The sequence below is a fragment of the Gymnoscopelus braueri genome, assembly GCF_963280865.1.
Source record: "Gymnoscopelus braueri genome assembly, chromosome: 1".
NCBI lineage: Eukaryota > Metazoa > Chordata > Actinopteri > Myctophiformes > Myctophidae > Gymnoscopelus > Gymnoscopelus braueri.
Genome location: NC_137603.1, coordinates 17,877,290 through 17,896,540, shown reverse-complemented (window position 1 = coordinate 17,896,540; position 19,251 = coordinate 17,877,290). Strand labels below are relative to the sequence as shown.

General features: G+C 42.6%; 1 protein-coding gene across 1 annotated transcript in view; it reads left to right on the top strand.

The window, feature by feature from the left end:
* Positions 1-18,016, top strand: part of smad3a (SMAD family member 3a) — a 28,511-nt gene extending 10,495 nt beyond the window's left edge. The window contains exons 2-8 of the mRNA XM_080428829.1: positions 7,930-8,123; positions 8,363-8,497; positions 9,664-9,789; positions 11,678-11,890; positions 12,468-12,605; positions 12,855-12,999; positions 15,003-18,016. Coding sequence (XP_080284955.1) covers positions 7,930-8,123; positions 8,363-8,497; positions 9,664-9,789; positions 11,678-11,890; positions 12,468-12,605; positions 12,855-12,999; positions 15,003-15,126 — 1,075 coding nt within the window. The 3' untranslated portion in view covers positions 15,127-18,016. The remainder of the gene's footprint in view (positions 1-7,929; positions 8,124-8,362; positions 8,498-9,663; positions 9,790-11,677; positions 11,891-12,467; positions 12,606-12,854; positions 13,000-15,002) is intronic.
* The last annotated feature ends 1,235 nt before the right edge of the window (positions 18,017-19,251 follow it).

Here is a 19,251-nt window from a genome sequence, read left to right as displayed (position 1 = left end):
AAAAACTCCTCACACTGGACCCTGGAAAGAAACCTACAGTATATGCTTATGTTTGACTCAAAGGCATTCGGCAATGCAGCTGGTAATGACCCCCAGCCTTTACCCACCTTTTCAATCCAGACTGTGTTATTGGTCGTCTGGCTTCTCTGGCTGTCTGGCTGCTGCTGCTCTCTTATTTCGCCTCAGACCCCCTCTCTGGTCCAAGGCAGCACACATACACACTCCAGTCCTATGATATCACCTAGTTTTCTCCTCCCACCCCCTTCCATCCACTCTTTTTTTTTGTAAGGAAGGAAAGAGAGATGTCTAATGGCTTTTCCAGAGAAGGGGAAGAGAGAGTGAGAAATGCTGTGCATGTGTGTGTGTGTGATATATTTCTAGATATATACAATAAGATTTGAAGCCACTGCACACAGTGCCAGTGAAAATGTAAACTTTAAAACCGATGCTTGGCTGCACCAACTGCAATACTGGTTTTGTGGGGGGAAAACCCCAACTGGCTCTGTATTGTTTTATGTTTTGTTTTATGTTAAAACCTGGGCTTGAGTACGGACACTAACAGTTTTTTGAAAAAATAAATAAATATTTGTTTCAAGATTTGTCTAATATAGCAGATCTACAAGCTCATAGCGCGGCACTCTGTGCCGCACTATAAGCTTGTATATCTGCTATTTTTGAATAGCCAAAGAAATCTAAAGTGACACAAATACGTTCCAGGTCTTAATGGGTTAATTAACTACTAAGATGTTTTATTTTTATGGCAATTACTGCTGTATTCAGACAGCAGCGTTGGAGAGAGGGAACGAGGGTGGAGAGGAGGAATCACAGGTTCTCAGCGGGGAATCAAGCCTGACGGGTCACAATTACGTTGCTGATACTGGTTGAGCAACCAGCGTGTTGAATCTGCTGATATTGAGTTGTCATTGATGACGTTTCATAATAAAGCTCCTAACTCTTTGTTGTCTAGACTCCAGTGTTGAGTAATGTACTTCAACCCAACACAAAGAATCATTCAGATCTAGTGTACATTATGCATTTATTGCACACAATATTTCACAGCACATATAGGCTAAATACAGTGTTTCCTATCGGTAGAGCTACTGTACCTCTCACACCCCTGATTTGGAGAGGAGCCCAGACTCAAACTATGCTATGCAGGGTTGAAATGTATGTGTTATTTTCCAAATAGTAAATGCATTCTTTCTTTATACTAGAAGAGAAGGAGTTCCACCGCACGTCAAACCAGGGCAGGGCCTCTCTGGAGCAGCACATCATAAGACAAAAGGAATGAGGGAGCATTATGGACTAAATGCCCGTTTTATTTGTAAGGTGCTGTGCTATATCAGGACTAACAACTGATGAAGATGCTCCTGGCACCAAAATGTGATATAGCTAGCACCTTACAAATAAAAGCAGCATTTAATAGACTGTGTATGATACTACCTGTAGTAATATGTAGAGCATCAGTCAGCCGTCTTTGGTTCGTTGGTGAAATGAATTGACCTCAGACCTAAAAATAATACATCACACACATCAATGAAGGCGTATGTCTCAGTTGTACCAAAAATATTCATGTTTAAATGGAAAATGGTATTTCAGCATTAAAATGACATAATCAGCATGTTTACTGTGTTTTAGTGGAAGTTTAGGCCAAACACAGTAGTGTAGCTTATATGTGTAACTCTGAAATTACTGAAGGAAAATGACAGAGAAACTTACTTTACAATCACCTGCTTATGAAATGTATGGTGTTAGTAATCACAATTACATACAGTAAAAGCTCTGCATCCTGCATTACTCTCCCATATATCTGCAGAAATAAAGAATGACGGTGAAAAAAATAGTATTTTTATTACAATACTTTGGTGAGATATCCTTCAGTATCCGAGCCAGTGTCCCAGCGAATGTATGTCTTGTCTCACTCACTAGTTGGCTCTGAAAAGGACAGCACAGTACTATCAACATGTGCTGTAGGCATACTGTATGTAGGCATCAAACAAGGTCACGCTAACCTAGCGTCAGATATTTCATAATTCTTATAGAGTTGTGTTACTGTTTACTTAGTGTAGTATAAAAACACGAGCGGCCGCACACTCTCGTAACTGTCGATGCAATTTTTACCCTGAAGAAGGCAGAATCGCTGTTCTCCTGTCTTAGATAAAAATTGCATCGACAGCTAAGAGTGTGCAGCAACTCTTTCATGTTTTACCGTGGGCCGGCACCTCTAAAAGGACTGGTGTGAGTTGCACCTCTATGAACTCTACTTAGTATTGTGTGCAAGGATAAATAACAAGTATAGAATCAACAGAACAGCAGTATTACCTCTGTTGCTGGCAAGGGTCCATCTACTTCATCATGTAGTGTTCTCAGCAACATAACAGACACAGCAAGTTGCTGTCTCCCTCACATGTTCCATTCAGTCCTCCAGTTTTGACGTGAATACTTTGCAATCCAATAGTTTACAACACAGTTTTACACCTTGATCAGTTCAGTAGTAATGTTGAATATAGTAGCATACTAAACTACACTTATAGCGATGTTTATTATTGTATGCAAAGGGAAGAACTTCCCACATGGGAGGAAATTTGTAGGAGGAGCTTTTGGAATGGCAGTGCGCAAAGCATGGTGGTTGTTGGAGTAATGCAGTCGAACACATTCCAGAGGAACATGACTGAATGTTAATGACGGCATAATGTTTTCCCGGTCATAGGGCACCAATTTAAAATATGAATACACTTCCCCCCTACACATGGTGTTAACTTTGAGTAACTGCAGATTCTTCCAGGAGGTGAAATTTCCCATGACATTAATATTGTGGGCTTCCATGTAGTCTGGGGCCACATGAAGAATGATCTCTTTTTCACTGCTTTATGACGGCCCTGCCAAAAGGGCAATAAACGCCATTACCAGCTTTGGTGTTTTTTGAAAGACGGCATCCTGCCACCAAAAAACAAAAGTTGTGCACTGCAGCCCCAAATGGCAGTAGATAGACAGACTGGCCAGTGGCCACTGAGTTTTATGAGGGGCACATAGTCCCATTCCAGCCCCCAGTCTCACTCAGTTTTTGGAGTGGGCTGTCCAAATAGGGAGACAGACGGAGAGGGGGTGCCTTTTAGGATTGGGGGTGGGGGGGGGGCGCAGCCACAGGCACTCTGAGCTGCCCTGAACTATTGAGACAGTCTGTCATCCCCTTTGTCCTGCAGCTCTGTCCCCTTCCTTTATCTCTCGCCCTGCTTTGTCTATCCCCCACCCGCCATCTTATTTGTACATTTATTTTGTACACACACAATGTTTACAATGCACCAGACGTTCTGACGTTTGCATAGTCTTGGCACTTGCGTACCCTGTTTTAACTTTGCCTTAGGTATATATACTGTACATGATATAGACATTAAGGTGCAAGAAGTTTATCTCTGTTTGTAGTGTTAGTTTTTCCAGTGGGCTGACATTCTAAATAGAACACACACACACACACACACACACACACACACACACACACACACACACACACACACACACACACACACACACACACACACACACACACACACACACACACACACACACACACACACACACACACACATACACGCGCACACACTAAGCATGTGTGTGTCTGTGTGTGTGCAACTGCGCATGCCTCCAAGTGTTTGTTTAGCCCCCTGAGACTGCTGAAGCCCAGTCTGGGCTTGTCAGAGTCTGTTTTATGAGTCAACCTAACACACACATAGGCATATTTGCAGATATTGGAGTCTGTCTCTGTTCCACACTCACTCGCATAATCAACTCAACCATCCTGAGTAATGTTAGAACCAGTTCCCCATCCCAACGCCCCTTTATATCAACCGGCATTCTCTGGGAATCTTGTTTTAAACACCTCAACCCTTGCATGCCATGTACTACTGAATCTCTCTCTCTCTCTCTCCTTCTCTCTTTCTGTCTCACTCTCTCACACACACACACACACACACACACACACACACACACACACACACACACACACACACACACACACACACACACTTGTGTATGGATATGGTGGGGGGGGGGGGTGGGTGTTGATTAAGGTCAGGGTCAGCTTCTGCTTTGGGCCATGGAACACAATAGACATTCACTTAATTTCCCCCATAGGAAAATCAATACCAATTTGTCCCATCCATTTTGGACATCAATTCCACTCTGACCGTTTTATGACGAGGGAACTCGAAGGGCCTCAGCTCCCTCCCACACTGGAAAGAAACTCAGGATGGGCCAGAACCGAGTCCCGGTTGGCTAAGAGAGTTTTATCCAGACTCAGGCACTGGGGGAAAAAATCGATAGTGTAACAACGGGTGAAGGCGGCAGGAATGTTTCGGTTCATTTTGGAGGGACATAATGTTTTGGTTCATTTTGGAGGGACATAATGTTCGGCCTAACTTCAGAAAAGGACAACTTTTCAACTGAAAAGGGGTCAATGGGAGTTGAAAACACTATTTTGTTTGCTTCTTTCTCTGCTGCTCTATAGAGGGGATGAAACAGTTGGCTTGGATTCTTGGAGGTCATGGTCTAGAACAGGCCTGAACAACCGATTTGGCCATCTCTACCCTCCCAGCTAGTCAGTCAACAACACACACACACACACACACACACACACACACACACACACACACACACACACACACACACACACACACACACACACTCACACGCCAGCATTGCAGGGTATTTGGGGTCAGCGTTATTCCCCCCCCCCCCCCCCCTGCTGCTTCCCCATGCTGCACATAGCCGAAGCACTCTAAATACTCCTGGAGCATATTTGAAGAATCTGAGTTTGTCAGCTGGGGTACGGCTACCGGCCCTCCTAAACAATATTAAATGGGACGATACCCCAGCCAAGTTTAGCCACTACAGACTAGGGCTTGGTTGAATGGGGAGGAATGGTTTTTTCTGCCATGGGGGCGTTTCCCAGAACTTCCACCCCTCAACACTCTCAAGTCATAAACCTCTGTAATAAAATGGGTCGTTCTGATTGAAGAGAGTATAGTGTCTGGACTTGTCTCTTTCACGTTATTGTTTTGTGTGTTGCTGTTGTGATGCGTTGTTTCTTAAACACTTGAAGGAAAATGTTCTAGTAGTTTTTATGTGAGACACTTTGGCATGTGAATATTTAATAAATGTATGTTCATTTGCTGGCTCTGCTAGGAATGGTCATGCTGCTTTTCATTACAGCAATATAAAACTTTATGCGTCAATTTCTGGTGGAGTGGAGTGAATCTGTTGCGGGGGTGTCTTTAAGTGAATGAACCACCTTGGCTGAGTGCAAAATGTTCTTTAGCAACTTTCACTCACAAACTCTTTCAGTGGTGGAGCATTGAAAAGGAGAAAAACTAGAAAGGTGCAATTTGGGGAAATTGCAAGTGTTGCCTTGATCACACTGATGCCGTCGGGACTCCGAGGAAACCACTGGGAGGCATTGCATTAGAGCCCAAGCAACATAAGATTCAAATTTGGTGCTGATCGGATCCTGCCTTCATATGGTGTTTTGTTTTTAAGAAATAGGCCCCTCCCACTAACTAAAGGTCCAGAGATCACCTGTGCCATTTTTGTTAAAGATTTGGATAAGATCTGTAGGAGGAGGAGCAAAAGGTGTGTTTTGAATAAAATTCTAAATGGCGTAAAATCTAGTTTGACACAAATGGGCGTGGCCTATACATAAAGTGGCTATAACGCCAACATGAGGCCGACTGGTGTCATTATTTGTTCCTGCTTACGCCTCTGGACTGTGAACCTCTCTCTCTACCAAGTGTGGCAACTGTAGCCCTTACAGTTTCATAGAGAAAAAAACTTGAATGGGAGTTCCAATTCAAGTCAATGGGAAAAGGTATTCACTAATAAATGAATATAAATTATCTATACTAGACCATACCCGTCGGGGGATATGAGCACCCAAAGTGTGTCATAGTCCGCTTGTTTCACGGATGTGGCAACACCGGTGCTTGTTGCACGCACATGATTTGGCAACCCGGGAGCCAGTTAACTCAAAAACGCTAATAAACAGCTGACATTCGGGGAAAGTGAAAAACGGGCTTCGCTGTTCCGTGCACATGGTAATGGTCAATGGCTGTGTGCAAATGCAGATCAATTGGGCAGAAGAGTTTTGGGGACACACAGACGGGGACAGAGCTTTGTAGAATTATAGTTTGATGATAGTATGATGATAACATATCGCTTAGCAAAATGCGATTTGATTGCGAACGCGGAAGGAGGCGCGCCTCCGACCAAGTGGAGCTTACTATGGGCGCGTTCGAAAATACAGCACTGAGCGCACTGGCCAATACAAACTAATAGGCGAGTGTGCTCCGGTGCGTAATTTCCGAACGCACCCTATGTAACCCTGCTCAGGTTGTGTGTCTGTCTGTGTGTCTGTGTTCATGCTCTCATTGGCTCGTGCCCCCATGTGACTCACATGCGTGCACTGCCTGTAAGCAGCCACCCGAGTGCGCCAGAGTGCAGGAATTTAGACAATGCTCTGATTACAATGCACAACAGCCTGCAAAACACACACACACACACACACACACACACACACACACACACACACACACACACACACACACACACACACACACACAATGTCAATGTTCTCTCCCCATCACGGTGAAATAACACAGATTACAAGTCCGTAAATACACAATATTTTCGAGCTGCGTTCGCTTCCAGCGTTCACGCGTCTTACTTGTATATAGCTTGTGTGTGTGCCAGCAAAACTGTGGAAGGAGTAGCGTGGCAAACTTTTGGGTTGCTGCGACAAGAATAATGGAATCAATAAATACAATCATACAAGTACTATAACGTGTTGCCCTTTTGGATTATATGAGGCCTAGTTATGCTTACATCATTAGATTTCTTATTATTCAGATCGTATGACATAGTTGTGCTGTAAGTATAAATCTGCTTGGTGCAAATGCAAAAAATGCAATCATAGGCTGCAAAATGTTTATTTTCTGAGTGAGTGTTGTTATATGCTTGCATATACAATCTTTCATTGATTTACAGCTAAATAGCCTCCTCTCACTCACGTTTAATAATACAAAGACAGTGAATGCTGCTACGATGAAAAATGCAAATGCCATGCTTTCCCTGCTGGACACACAATGGTTGACCCAGATGGCATAGCACCAGTGAGCCCTCCACCAGTTGGCTAGTAGAAGTCCTTGCTTTCATCTGAGCACTGACATTTGTCCTTCCAAAGGGCTTTAGCCTAAGCCTTTGACCCTTACTCTGTACTCACGTGTGCACACACACGTCTGTGGTCGCTGCCCCTCGTTCATGAAAGAGGGATTTTATTTTAATGGTTCAGTGATTTCAAAGCCTGTAAAGCAACCGGTCTCCATTCATTACCATCCTGTATTCCAACTAAGTCATTACTACGACTGTACACCAATCAGTCTTCATATTAATCTGTTGCGAAATGAATTGTATATTATTAGGTAATACTAGTCCTACTTGCTGGCCATAATTGCTTTTATTTTATCTGCATGTTTTTCTTAAGCCCACCATGATACATGTTCTCAGGGCTGTTTCCAGTATGCAACTTCTTCTTTTTGAAACTTCCTGTTTTGAAAGTGGTAATCCCATCAACGCCTCTATTCTTAGACACCCCCCTCCCCAATAACAAGACAGTGACCGAGACCTTGCCTGTTAGCATTAACAAAATGACACACACCCACACTCAGTATCTCATGTCTTAAAGGGTATGTCAAATGTTTGGATACGGATAATGAACGAGTATATAGTATTTTGAAGATATCAAGATATGATACACTATCGTCGGTTATATGTGTTAATGAACCATATTATTCATTCCTCCGGCATTGTCCTTCAAGGATAAACAAAGTTGTCTAAATTCAATTGAATGAATTTATCCCTGCATATTCCTGTCCCCCCCAGGTCTCTGGATGGCCGCCTGCAGGTGTCCCACAGAAAGGGCCTGCCCCATGTCATCTACTGCCGCCTGTGGCGCTGGCCCGACCTGCAGTCGCACCACGAGTTGCGGGCGGTGGAGCTGTGCGAATACGCCTTCCACACCAAGAAGGACGAGGTGTGCGTCAACCCCTACCACTACCAGAGGGTGGAGACCCCAGGTACAGCCTTTCCCACTCCTTTATTTTTGACCACATGAACCCTAGTATCCCTATTCTGGACATTCAACAAAGTGTATATAGAGTTTTAAGTGGTTAAAAGGCAAGATCCAGAGTTGAGTCTGTTTAGAGAAGTCCAGGCCAGCTTTTGTTTACAAATTCTTACATGTGATATTGTGGTTAGAGGAACACTTGGTCTGAGGCTCTGATGTGCTTGTCGTGTGTGTACATGCATTTTGCAGTCTTGCCACCGGTGCTGGTGCCCAGACACACAGAGATCCCCAGCGAGTTCCCACCTCTGGATGACTACAGCCATTCGATCCCTGAGAACACCAACTTCCCAGCTGGCATTGAGCCCCAGAGCAACTACATACCAGGTACCAGCATCAACTGCAAAAGAGTGCAGAGTGTCCTATTTAACACTCTGGGATATCACAGTGTACTTTCCTTTCAGACAGCTACTCAGACCTCAAGGCTCTCATAGAGTCAGAGCTGTCAGTCTGAGAAGACGTTTCAACATAAAACATTTGCAGCGACAAGGTGAACGCTCAAGCACTCAGACACCTGGGACGTTGAGTGATATGAACCTCTGGGCTACATCATGAGTCACACAGCTCACTGAGAGTGCTTGCCTCCCCTCTACTCTCCTCCCCTATGATCTCCTATTCTATGCTCTACCCTGCTGAGGCCTGCTCTGGTGCACGTGGTTGCCAAACCTTTTAGCTCAAGACCCAAAAGAGAAATTAGACGTTTGCCCGGGACCCGTCCCAAACTAGTGAAAATAGCTCTAGCTCACAACGAGCTTGTGGATCTGCTATTTTCACTACTTCTTAAACTTTTTTTTAAATGTGTATATTATTAATTTTTAAAATTCTATTAATGAAATACTTTTGAAAAATATTGAAATTTGAGTTTTTAATTGATAAAGTTGTGACTTTTTTTGTTAATAATTATTAATAATAATAATAATAATAATAATAATTAATTGTTATTTATTTTTAATCATTATTGAAAATAAATGATAATCTTTAATGTAGGAAAAAAAAAAAGAGGGATATTTACTCGCGACCCATCAAAATTGGTCTGCGACCCAAACAGTGCTCTAGTGGATCACTATGAACCTTAACTATATTCAGTGTTTCACAAAAGTCCGACACATTCACTCTGCTTGTACCAAACCCTAAATGATTTGTTGTTAGTTTATTTTAGATTTACTTTACACTGCTGGTGAAAAGTGGAAGCGCTCTGTGAAGGCCTTATGTGCCACAAGGCACGAAGTGGATATGTAACGATAACAGTACACTGCTGGTCCTGAGTACGATGTTCATTTTCGTGTGTAAGCATGTAAATGACATATAAAATGAACCTTGAAACTATACCCCACCTAATTTGTGATGATAGGTTCTTGGAAACTAGCTCCCTTTGGTAGGATCTATTGCGGCTATACGGAGCATTTGATTGATTACATATATCTTAGCTAATACTTGATGTGCCGCGGTTTTGATGTTGTTTGTAACCATTATGTACTTTGTATGTGTTCCAGAAACACCGCCCCCAGGCTACCTCAGTGAAGATGGGGAGACCAGCGATCACCAGATGAACCACAGCATGGATACAGGCTCCCCTAGCCTGTCACCTAACCCTGTCTCCCCCACACATAACAGCATGGGTAAGGACTGAATGTGTGTGTGCACAGTAGAATCCTCAGTGTTATCGTAACTGAGTGTACAAATGTTTGTGCTCATTTGTACATTCTCAGAGTTAAATTAACATCGAGGATTTTACTGTGTGTTTGTGTTTGGCGTTGTCACAGGAGACCAAAAATGTGGACGACATGTGCTTGAGCATTCCTGTGTATAGTGCGTATATGGTACATACGTTCAGTATGCGTGGGTAGACATTTCCACATTTCACCTTAGTTAACCACCTACCTTCTTTCTTCTCCACTGTCTACCCTCTATATTTAGTAAACTGGACATGAGTTGTGTCTGTCTATACTTGGTGTGCTCTTTTTCCCTCTACACCAAATCTCTTTGCCAAAAATAGCTGATCTACAAGCTCACAACATGTCACAATGTGCTGCGTTGTGAGCTTATAGATCAGCTATTTTTGGCGAATGTTCCCCCCAGTATAGGGATGTTGGGGTTCAAGTGGTTAACTGATGAGTGATCCACTGCCACCTCTCTCCTATGTGAACCCTCCCTCTCTCCTTCTCTGAGGAACACACTCCATTTTTGTAATGGGAAGCTGTGGGTGAAAGAAGCCATTGTTTTCCCTCCTCCCTGCTCCCTTTCCGAACGGGGACAAGACACCAGTCAGCCCACACTAACGTCAATAATAATATCCTCCGCTTATTGTATCAGAACGGAAAATCACTGGGGGGCTTCGCCGCCAAGCAACCGAGTGAAATAATAAATAGCAGCTTCACATGGCTCTGCTGTCCACGGAGCACAGAACTGGACTTCAAAGCCAAGGACAAAAAATGTTTTAAAAAGTTTTCTCCCCCCCCCCTGTTTTTTATACCAGAACCAGTGTTGAATTTACCGAAAGCTATTATGGATAAGCATGTAATTTGACCATTTTTGGCTCTAGTGTCCCTCTAGTGAGGGTTGAGTTTCCACATTTTGTCTCGTTTGGGCTTCTGGGAAACTGGGTGTATGGGTTTGACATTTTGTGACGTAAACGTCTTCTGTTTTCTTTTAGTTTTTTTTTTTCAGCTCTCCATTTCGCCCCATTTTTTCCTCTCACTTCCCTCTTTTCCTTCTTTCCTCTCCACAGCTGTCTACATTCACGCTCTTTTTCTCCCTTTGCTCTCCATATATTAATTGTTTTTAAAGCCCGACCAATGCCAGATTTTTGGGTCTGTAAGAGACTAAGTTGGTAGGCCAGAGAAACACAAGGAGTCAGATGGAGTTTCTTTAAAATAATTTCTCTTTCTGATAACTAAACACAAACATAAAAATACTCAATTCATAAATGTAACAAATACTGGGCCCATAACAAAAGAGGTCAACAGAACATGGTTAAACAGGAATCAACTGTATTCCTCTATTCCTTTTATCCCATCTAAATGCTTGTAACAATCGGTATCGGCATTGGCTGATTGATGTGGAATAATCGGATATCTGCATCAGCCTGAAAATATGATATTGGTACACCCCTACTTTATACCGTACACTCTCGTACCTTACCTATCCTGTACCTTACCTTTTGATCCTGTTCTGTCAAACATAGTCAAGTTTATCTTGCATAGCCAAATGATCAGAGATCTCCACCTACCTGGTGACATTTAAATTCATTGCAGTGGTTAAAACGGGGTGGAAATAATTCTGCATTGTAGAACCAATGCACAGACTTTAGAGCAATGATATCAGAATTGGTTTTCAAAAACAGTGGGAGAGTAGGCATTCTCCGCTGTTACAGCCCATACATTGAATTTAGATTTCCCCAGATGATGGCTAGGCAGAGATCTTTTGTTGCCTGGCTGTGACTATAGTTGAGTTGGCCACACTTCATCAAGGTGACCTGCTAACCAAACAGGCTTTTCTTCCCTTCAGATCTCCAGCCTGTGACGTACTGTGAACCGGCCTTCTGGTGCTCCATTTCGTACTATGAGCTGAACCAGCGGGTGGGAGAGACCTTCCACGCTTCGCAGCCCTCGCTGACGGTGGACGGCTTCACGGACCCCTCAAACTCTGAGCGCTTCTGCTTGGGCCTGCTGTCCAACGTCAACCGCAATGCAGCTTTGGAGCTCACCCGTAGACACATTGGTAAGGCTCATCACCTCCACGATGGCTTCCAGAAACAATACTCGCTTAATATAGAAACCATACATGTCTATGATACAGATAGGTCATAAGCGCCGTGCCTCGGTGTTCAAAGCCCCACCTACTTTGCTGGGAGAACTAAGGGTGCTTATTGTTATGGACATCATAACCAATGCATCTTCAGATGGAACTAAGGTATTAAGGGCCCCCCCAATTGATGGATTACTTCCTCTTGAAAAATGCGTAATTTTTGTCGAGTGATATTTAAAAGGCTGCGGGGCAAAGTATGAATTAGCCTCTACTACTTATGCCTCAGTCGGCATAATTTCTTTGGTTTGTAATCACAGTGTGGTTGTTTACTTACTCCCTTACTGCATATTCTTATATTCTGTGAACTAACTAAACCCTCATTGAGATGCAGGCACACAACAGGGCGAAAACAAAGCGTACACCTTATAAGATATGAGATATACACATCTTTTACTGCCTAAAACCAACTATGACACTATAATTCCTGTTGTTATCCTGTCTTATGGTAGTGATTTGATGGATCAATGTGTTGTGTCTCTGTTCCCTGGAGGCCGGGGAGTGCGGCTGTATTATATCGGCGGTGAGGTGTTTGCTGAGTGTCTTAGTGACAGTGCCATCTTTGTCCAAAGCCCCAACTGCAACCAGCGCTACGGCTGGCACCCTGCCACTGTCTGCAAGATCCCACCAGGTATGTATGTGGCTGAAGGGAGAGAGAGAGAGAGAGACCGTGGTTCTCTCACGCCTTGTGTGCTCTTTGGTTATATCCTTGCTGTCTAAAGCATTGGTTCTCAAAGTGCGGTTCCCAAATTTAAGCTGTATTTTTGTGAATCGGATCTGTAATGGTGGTTGCGGTCCCATAGCCCGGATGGACGGTGGGTGCAAATGGCGGGTATGGACTAGTTAGGCTGAACGATTGTCTCTGGGTCCATCCATTCAGGTTGTAACCTGAAGATCTTCAACAACCAGGAGTTTGCCGCCCTGCTGGCCCAGTCGGTCAACCAGGGCTTTGAGGCCGTCTACCAGCTCACCAGGATGTGCACCATTCGCATGAGCTTCGTCAAGGGCTGGGGAGCCGAGTACAGGTGAGCAACGCACAGTGCTTAGACTGATCCATCAGCGAGACAGGAGTGGTAGCTGGCCATTAAAATTCACGGTATCAAACTTGATCACCAAATATGCTAAACTGACTTGTTGTCTAGTTCATATTCTACACGCTTTAGTGTTCTCTATGCATTTCTTTAGAGTGATCTCTGCATGAATGGTAGTTGTCTCTACTGTCTCACAGTATGAGAGTTAACTGAGTTAAATCTAATCAAATATTTAAGCAACAATACTCTCAAGGCTGTGGTATATCGTGATTATACTACGGCTACCAGTGTTGCTGGTATGAAACACAGAAAGCTGTGGTATAAATCACAGTATGTCACAGCTTAGAGTGCATTATTGCTTTTATATCACGGTTGCCAGCGATTAACAACCAGATTCACCCACAATTTTGACCAAAAACATCTCGGTTGTAAAACAGCAGTGGGTCATCATGATTATAGAGTGGAGAACGTCCGTGTGTGTTATGAACTACCACTATACCCCACCCCAGTTAAGGGGGGACAGCTCTGTGTCCAGTGGCAGCTCTTTAGTTTGAGATCAGAGTTTCACCAGACAGCAGAGACCAACACTGACCATGAATCTCATAGCAAAGTCTCCAGCCACCCACTCTCTCCCAAGCATCTGCATGCACTCTGCCGTACGTCACACTGCCAAGACCCCATCAGCAGAACAGCCCTGGCCCAGCACAGCCCACTGTTTTTAAACAAACACACATGTGCTGTGTCAAAGAGAGATGTCAGACTTTCCCCCCACTGCTCTCCCTCCCTCTTTTCCACCCAGCGTGACTCACCTGATAGTAGCAAACAGAGGACAGGAGAGAGAAAATGGCCCCAGGGCCTTCTCAGTGCGAAGCAGTGGTTGGTTGAAAGTTGGCTTTTCAGCAGAGGTTTCCACAAAGGCGAAACCCCAGCGCTGTGTGTGTGTGTGTGTGTGTGTGTGTGTGTGTCTGTGCTTTTCTGTCCTCTCTCTCGCCTCTTTCCGCTCTGTCCCTTTTCCTACCCGCTTCATCATTTATTTTTGTAAATTCCTTGATATGTATGACTCCTTCAAGCAGATCTCTTTGACTAATAACTCTTTGACTAATGATTTACTCATCTAGTGCCTTTCTGCCTCTGTTGGAGTAGTTCGTTTTCACATCATGCTCACTTGAGAGGGCACATGAAAATAATTACCACTCACCAGGTGCAAAGGAACCATCCACTTATAGTCCCTCTCCCTTATGTTGTTTTTTTGTTTTCACTCGCTCAAATGCTTTGGATGGGCCATTAACTCTCTCGCCCTACTGTGCCGCCCATGATCTCGTCCGCCGAGGACTCATGTTAAGTTGTTTGGAGATGTTAGTGGTACTTTGCGGTTCTGTTTTTAAATGCTTAAAGAGTTTGGAATAAAGCAAGGGATTTTATCCTTTTTTTCCCCTGTCTCTTTCTAGACCACATTATATATTTTTCACTTTTTTGCTTTAGATGGACTGTACCTTTATTATTATATATATTTTTTAATTGCGTTTATCTTCTTTTAGCAATACACAACATTTCTTGGATCACTATTTATATGCTGTTAGCTCCTGGTAACGTTGCTTCAATATATTGCATTTCATTACCTTGTAGATCATTATGACACTCACATGAAGCATGCGTGCGTCCCAGCATGACCGTGTCACTTGGACTATGGGGCGACCCAATAGTCGAGTGGTTAGGGTGCGTGCTATATAGGCTCTAATGCCTGACATTGAGTCATCGATTCGCTGCATGTGACTCCCCTACTCTCTCTCCCACCTTTCCTGTCTTCTACACTGAACAATCAAATTGTTAAAGAGGTGTGTGGTTTTGAAACCTGTTCAGTCAGTGTTCTAGAAAAAATGGAAAGTAAGATTAAGAGAAATAGTTTGAGGGAGAAACTAGTTCTCGGTACAAAGAGGGGGCGTGTTTCTTTGTTGTTGTGACTATTGAACCATGTGTTCTCCCGCCTCGTGTCCCAGGCGGCAGACGGTGACCAGCACCCCCTGCTGGATTGAGCTGCACCTCAACGGCCCCCTGCAGTGGCTCGACAAGGTGCTCACACAGATGGGCTCCCCCAGCATCCGCTGCTCCAGTGTGTCCTAGGGAGACGTTTCCTCCAACCACTTCCACAACCACATCCCCTATCGAGTGAAACAGACTAAAAACTCAACTCACAAACTGGATAGAGACACGAGCAGCTCCGCAAAGGTCTGGAGAGAAGATGAGCCCTTCAACTCTGCCAACAACCTCCAATGTGCAACTTAACGCCCTCTTCCCCACCGACTGTTGGTAGCACTTTTTATATACATGTTGTTTGTGACAAAAGGGGACAAGTGCATTAAAGCAGAGCCATGTTCGTATGGTCTCCACATGTATTCCCATATATATTTTAATGGCAATTCTTTTTTTTATAAACTTGGCATTTAAAGTGCCAAATACGCTGTAGCATGGGAGCAGTGTGGTTTAAAAATTCAAGAGATTTTTCACTTTCTTTCTCTCCTCAAAGCTGTTTTCATGTTTCTTGTTTTTTTGTACAGATGCTAAAAATGTGTAGTTGTTTTCCCCCAACTCTGTATTTTTAAATATATAGGGTAATTTTGTATAGCATGTGTAAGATCGTTTTAAACACATTAGTGGAATTTGTTTCTCTGTTCGGGCATTTAATAGCTGTTCTGAAGATGTTTTCAAATGTGACCCAATGAGATGGATAAAATGTACGAATTACTGGAAAACAAAACATACTCTTCAGCCATCACTTATGAGTGGTGCTTGAAGGAAGGGAAGCTGCAAGCATTGAAGGACACTTTAAGGTGCTCATTTATATTTGTTTCTTACAAATAAGATGTTGTCAATTACATAGGTGTATGAAAGGAGGAAAACAAGTGACAAAGGAACAGTTGAGTTTATTTGACCAGCTGCTGTGGACTTAAGTACAGTACCTGCCCACCAATTCCCACTCAAGCCTGATTTAGAGCATGGTCGCATGTGCGACTGACCATCCCATGCAGAGGCAAAATCCATATTTTTTCATGCTGAATGTGGCCAGTGCGGAATGTGATGCACATGGAAATTAGGTTGTTTGCAATTTGAGTGGATATGTTTGAGTGGATTTGGTCACACATGAGTCACCAAAGTTGAAATCCACGTGAAGCAGAAGATGCAAATTTGCTTCACCACAGGGAGCATTGCGCCCTTTTGCTCGAATAGAATGGAAGTGAACGGGAGGCGAATAATATAATATTTAATTTGTGCATGTCTGACCGTACCGTTATGCTTCGGCAGCCAAGTGTTGTGCGACTCTATAAAAACAACGTTTTTAATAAGTCTTTAATCCGGTTGTATTGTCAAATCTTCTGCCTGCCAGTGGCACAGTTGATTGTGCTGTGGATTTGAACTGCGGGCAAGATGTCTCTGTCTGAGTAGTCTGATAGTTCAGGGTAGAGCTCAGGAAGGAGATATTGTTTTTACTTCAGGTTAACCGTTATACAGCAATACACTATGACATCATATAACATCAGAAAGAGGATATGCCTGTTTATTCCACTGATATTACATAATGTATGAATATGATCAGGTGATAATTGACAATTAATAGTTATCGATGGTACATAGCTGGACTAGTGCTCGACTCTTGTGATACTGATATCCTGTAGTGAGTACAGGAGTGCTTTGCCAATTTGCGTTACCCCACATTTGTGCTGTGCTTGTAAGTAGAATAGTATTTAACAATAAACCTACAGCAGACATTTACAGCACACCAGCAGACCCCACATAGTTCTGGAATTGTGTTTATTTAACATAACGTTCAGTCAGCCACATGTGCATGTCCTTCAGAAGCAGAGTGCCGTTCAGCATTCTGTAACATATTGCCATTATTTTCTGTCATTGATGATCGACTTTTTAAGCACTCAGGGTCTGGAAAACAAGCTCAATTATGTACATAGCTCATTACGAGGGACAGTGGTGTCCTTATTTTCCATGAGGTTTTAGATTGTGGAGTATTTTGCTACCCGTTATTTTTGTAGGACTTGAAGGGGGATAACATGCTGGATGGTATCTGTTTAGCAACACAACACATACTGCAGGCAGATCTGGGGTCTGATCTTGTATTTTTCTACATGTGAGGCAGTTTTGATAAAGATTTTTTTCCTTCTTTTTTTTTTACAAAGGGAAATGTTTAAAATGGATATGGGTTGTACATTATGGTAATTCTACCCATCATTTTTAATTGCATGTACATGGACAGATTATACATGTTTATAGGCAACCATTTCCTTTTATACGGTTAATGGTTTTGGAAGCAGATGAACAAAAGGGAGGATTCGGAAGCAAGACTTTGATTAACATTTAAAAACCCATCGCTGCACAACATTGGAAGGTGAAGTATCGGTTCACTTTAGTGCCATGTTTAAAGACGTGTCTGACTGCAAATGGGATTTCCTTCCAGTGCCCACCCCAAGTATTTAACATGACAGTGTCACAGAGTGGGTATTATGGTTACTATAATGTTATTGCTAGCCCAATGGTGCTAAGCTTTAACATTCTGCTTAGGTTTATTACTGTTTGACGATGACAGTAACTCAAAGTGTACTGCCGCATACGTACAGATAGTTTCAGAAAAAGTAGTATCTACCTATCTGAAACAAGAGAGTTCTTAAGTTTCTATGCGAGTATAATTCTAATCGCATGTCATTGGCCTTTTTTAATCCAATTGTTATTTCATTTATCCAGTACAGAATTTTTTTGCAGGCAGTTTTATTGTTCGGTTTCTTTTTTTCTTTTTTGTATACTCTTCAAGTAAAAGTGCAAGTGTATTTTTCTCTTTTGACTAAATTGACTGTAATTTGTGCACATTCGTTGTGATTTGTGCTTTTGTGTTACGAATTGCTCTTTTAGATGTGTTCTGTATAAAAATGATATGCCCAAAAAATTGTTGTTATACATTGCATTTTTTGTTTCTTCTATAAATAAAATCTCATATCTTGTGGCGGTACTGGAGTCAAGATGTCAAATATCAAAGAAAATCTTCACACACACACACACACACACATACATTTATATATATATATATATATATATATATATATATATACACACATACATACATATACACACACACACACACACACACACTATGAATTTCACTGCAATAATCCAAATAAACCTTTTCTTTGTCATTTAGGAAAAGGCTATTCTTGTTGCATTCAATCAAATTCTTAGCCAAATGTTTTATATTAAGCAAATCCTCAACCAAGCAACTGAAATTAATATCTACTGTGGAACTCGTACATAGGCAACTTGGAGAGCCCCTTCAATTAATTTTAACTGGCATTTAAAGACCTCAAGTTCAGAATCCCCCATTGGGTTTCCCTCTGTAGCGTTTAGATTTTTTCTCAGTGTCTAATTTGCCACTAAGCAGCAGACCGAAAGTTACATCTAATTACCCACTGCCGACGTGCACTTGTTTCTTTAACACATTGCTAAGTTACAGACTAATGAAAACCACATCCGATTGTTCTGTTGCTGTCCGTCCCTGAATATTATGATGGCATGCTTTGTTCAGATGCCCTTAAGGTACATAAGGGGGGCATCACAGACTGTCAGGCTCTCCAGAAAACCACATCGTTCTGGTGACACATTTTGGCTACTCGCATCAAGGGAACATGCAGACAGGTGCTTTTAGTTCACTCTTTGATGTCTTTAGAACCTGACCCAACAAAAGAAGTGAATAATGATAATGATAATGAATTTTATTTGTATAGCACCTTTCCAAACAAAATTACAAAGTGCTGACCAGAGCAAGGTTAAAAAAAATAAAGAATAAAAACAGTTTGATTAAACAGATAACAACATTATGGTGTGTACAGTCATATAAAAAAAACTATTAAGAAAAACACTTAGTGTAGAGGTAGGTTTTTAGTAGTGACTTAAACAGAGGCACGGATGGTGCTAACCTCAGCTGCACCGGCAGTGCGTTCCACAGCCTAGGTGGTGCCCGGGCGGCGAAGGCCCAATCACCCCGGGTTACTAGGTTAGTATTTGGTACCTCCAGGAGGGCCTTATCTGAGAATCTACAGTGTCATGCTTAAGCTGTGATGGAAAAGCAGCTTAATGCTTAATGTGAATGTGCTCAGACTTAGGAGGGGACAGCATATCAAAGATATAAGTAGGGGCCAGCCCATGCAGGGCTTTATAAGTAATAAGTACAATTTTATTCACTCCTAAATC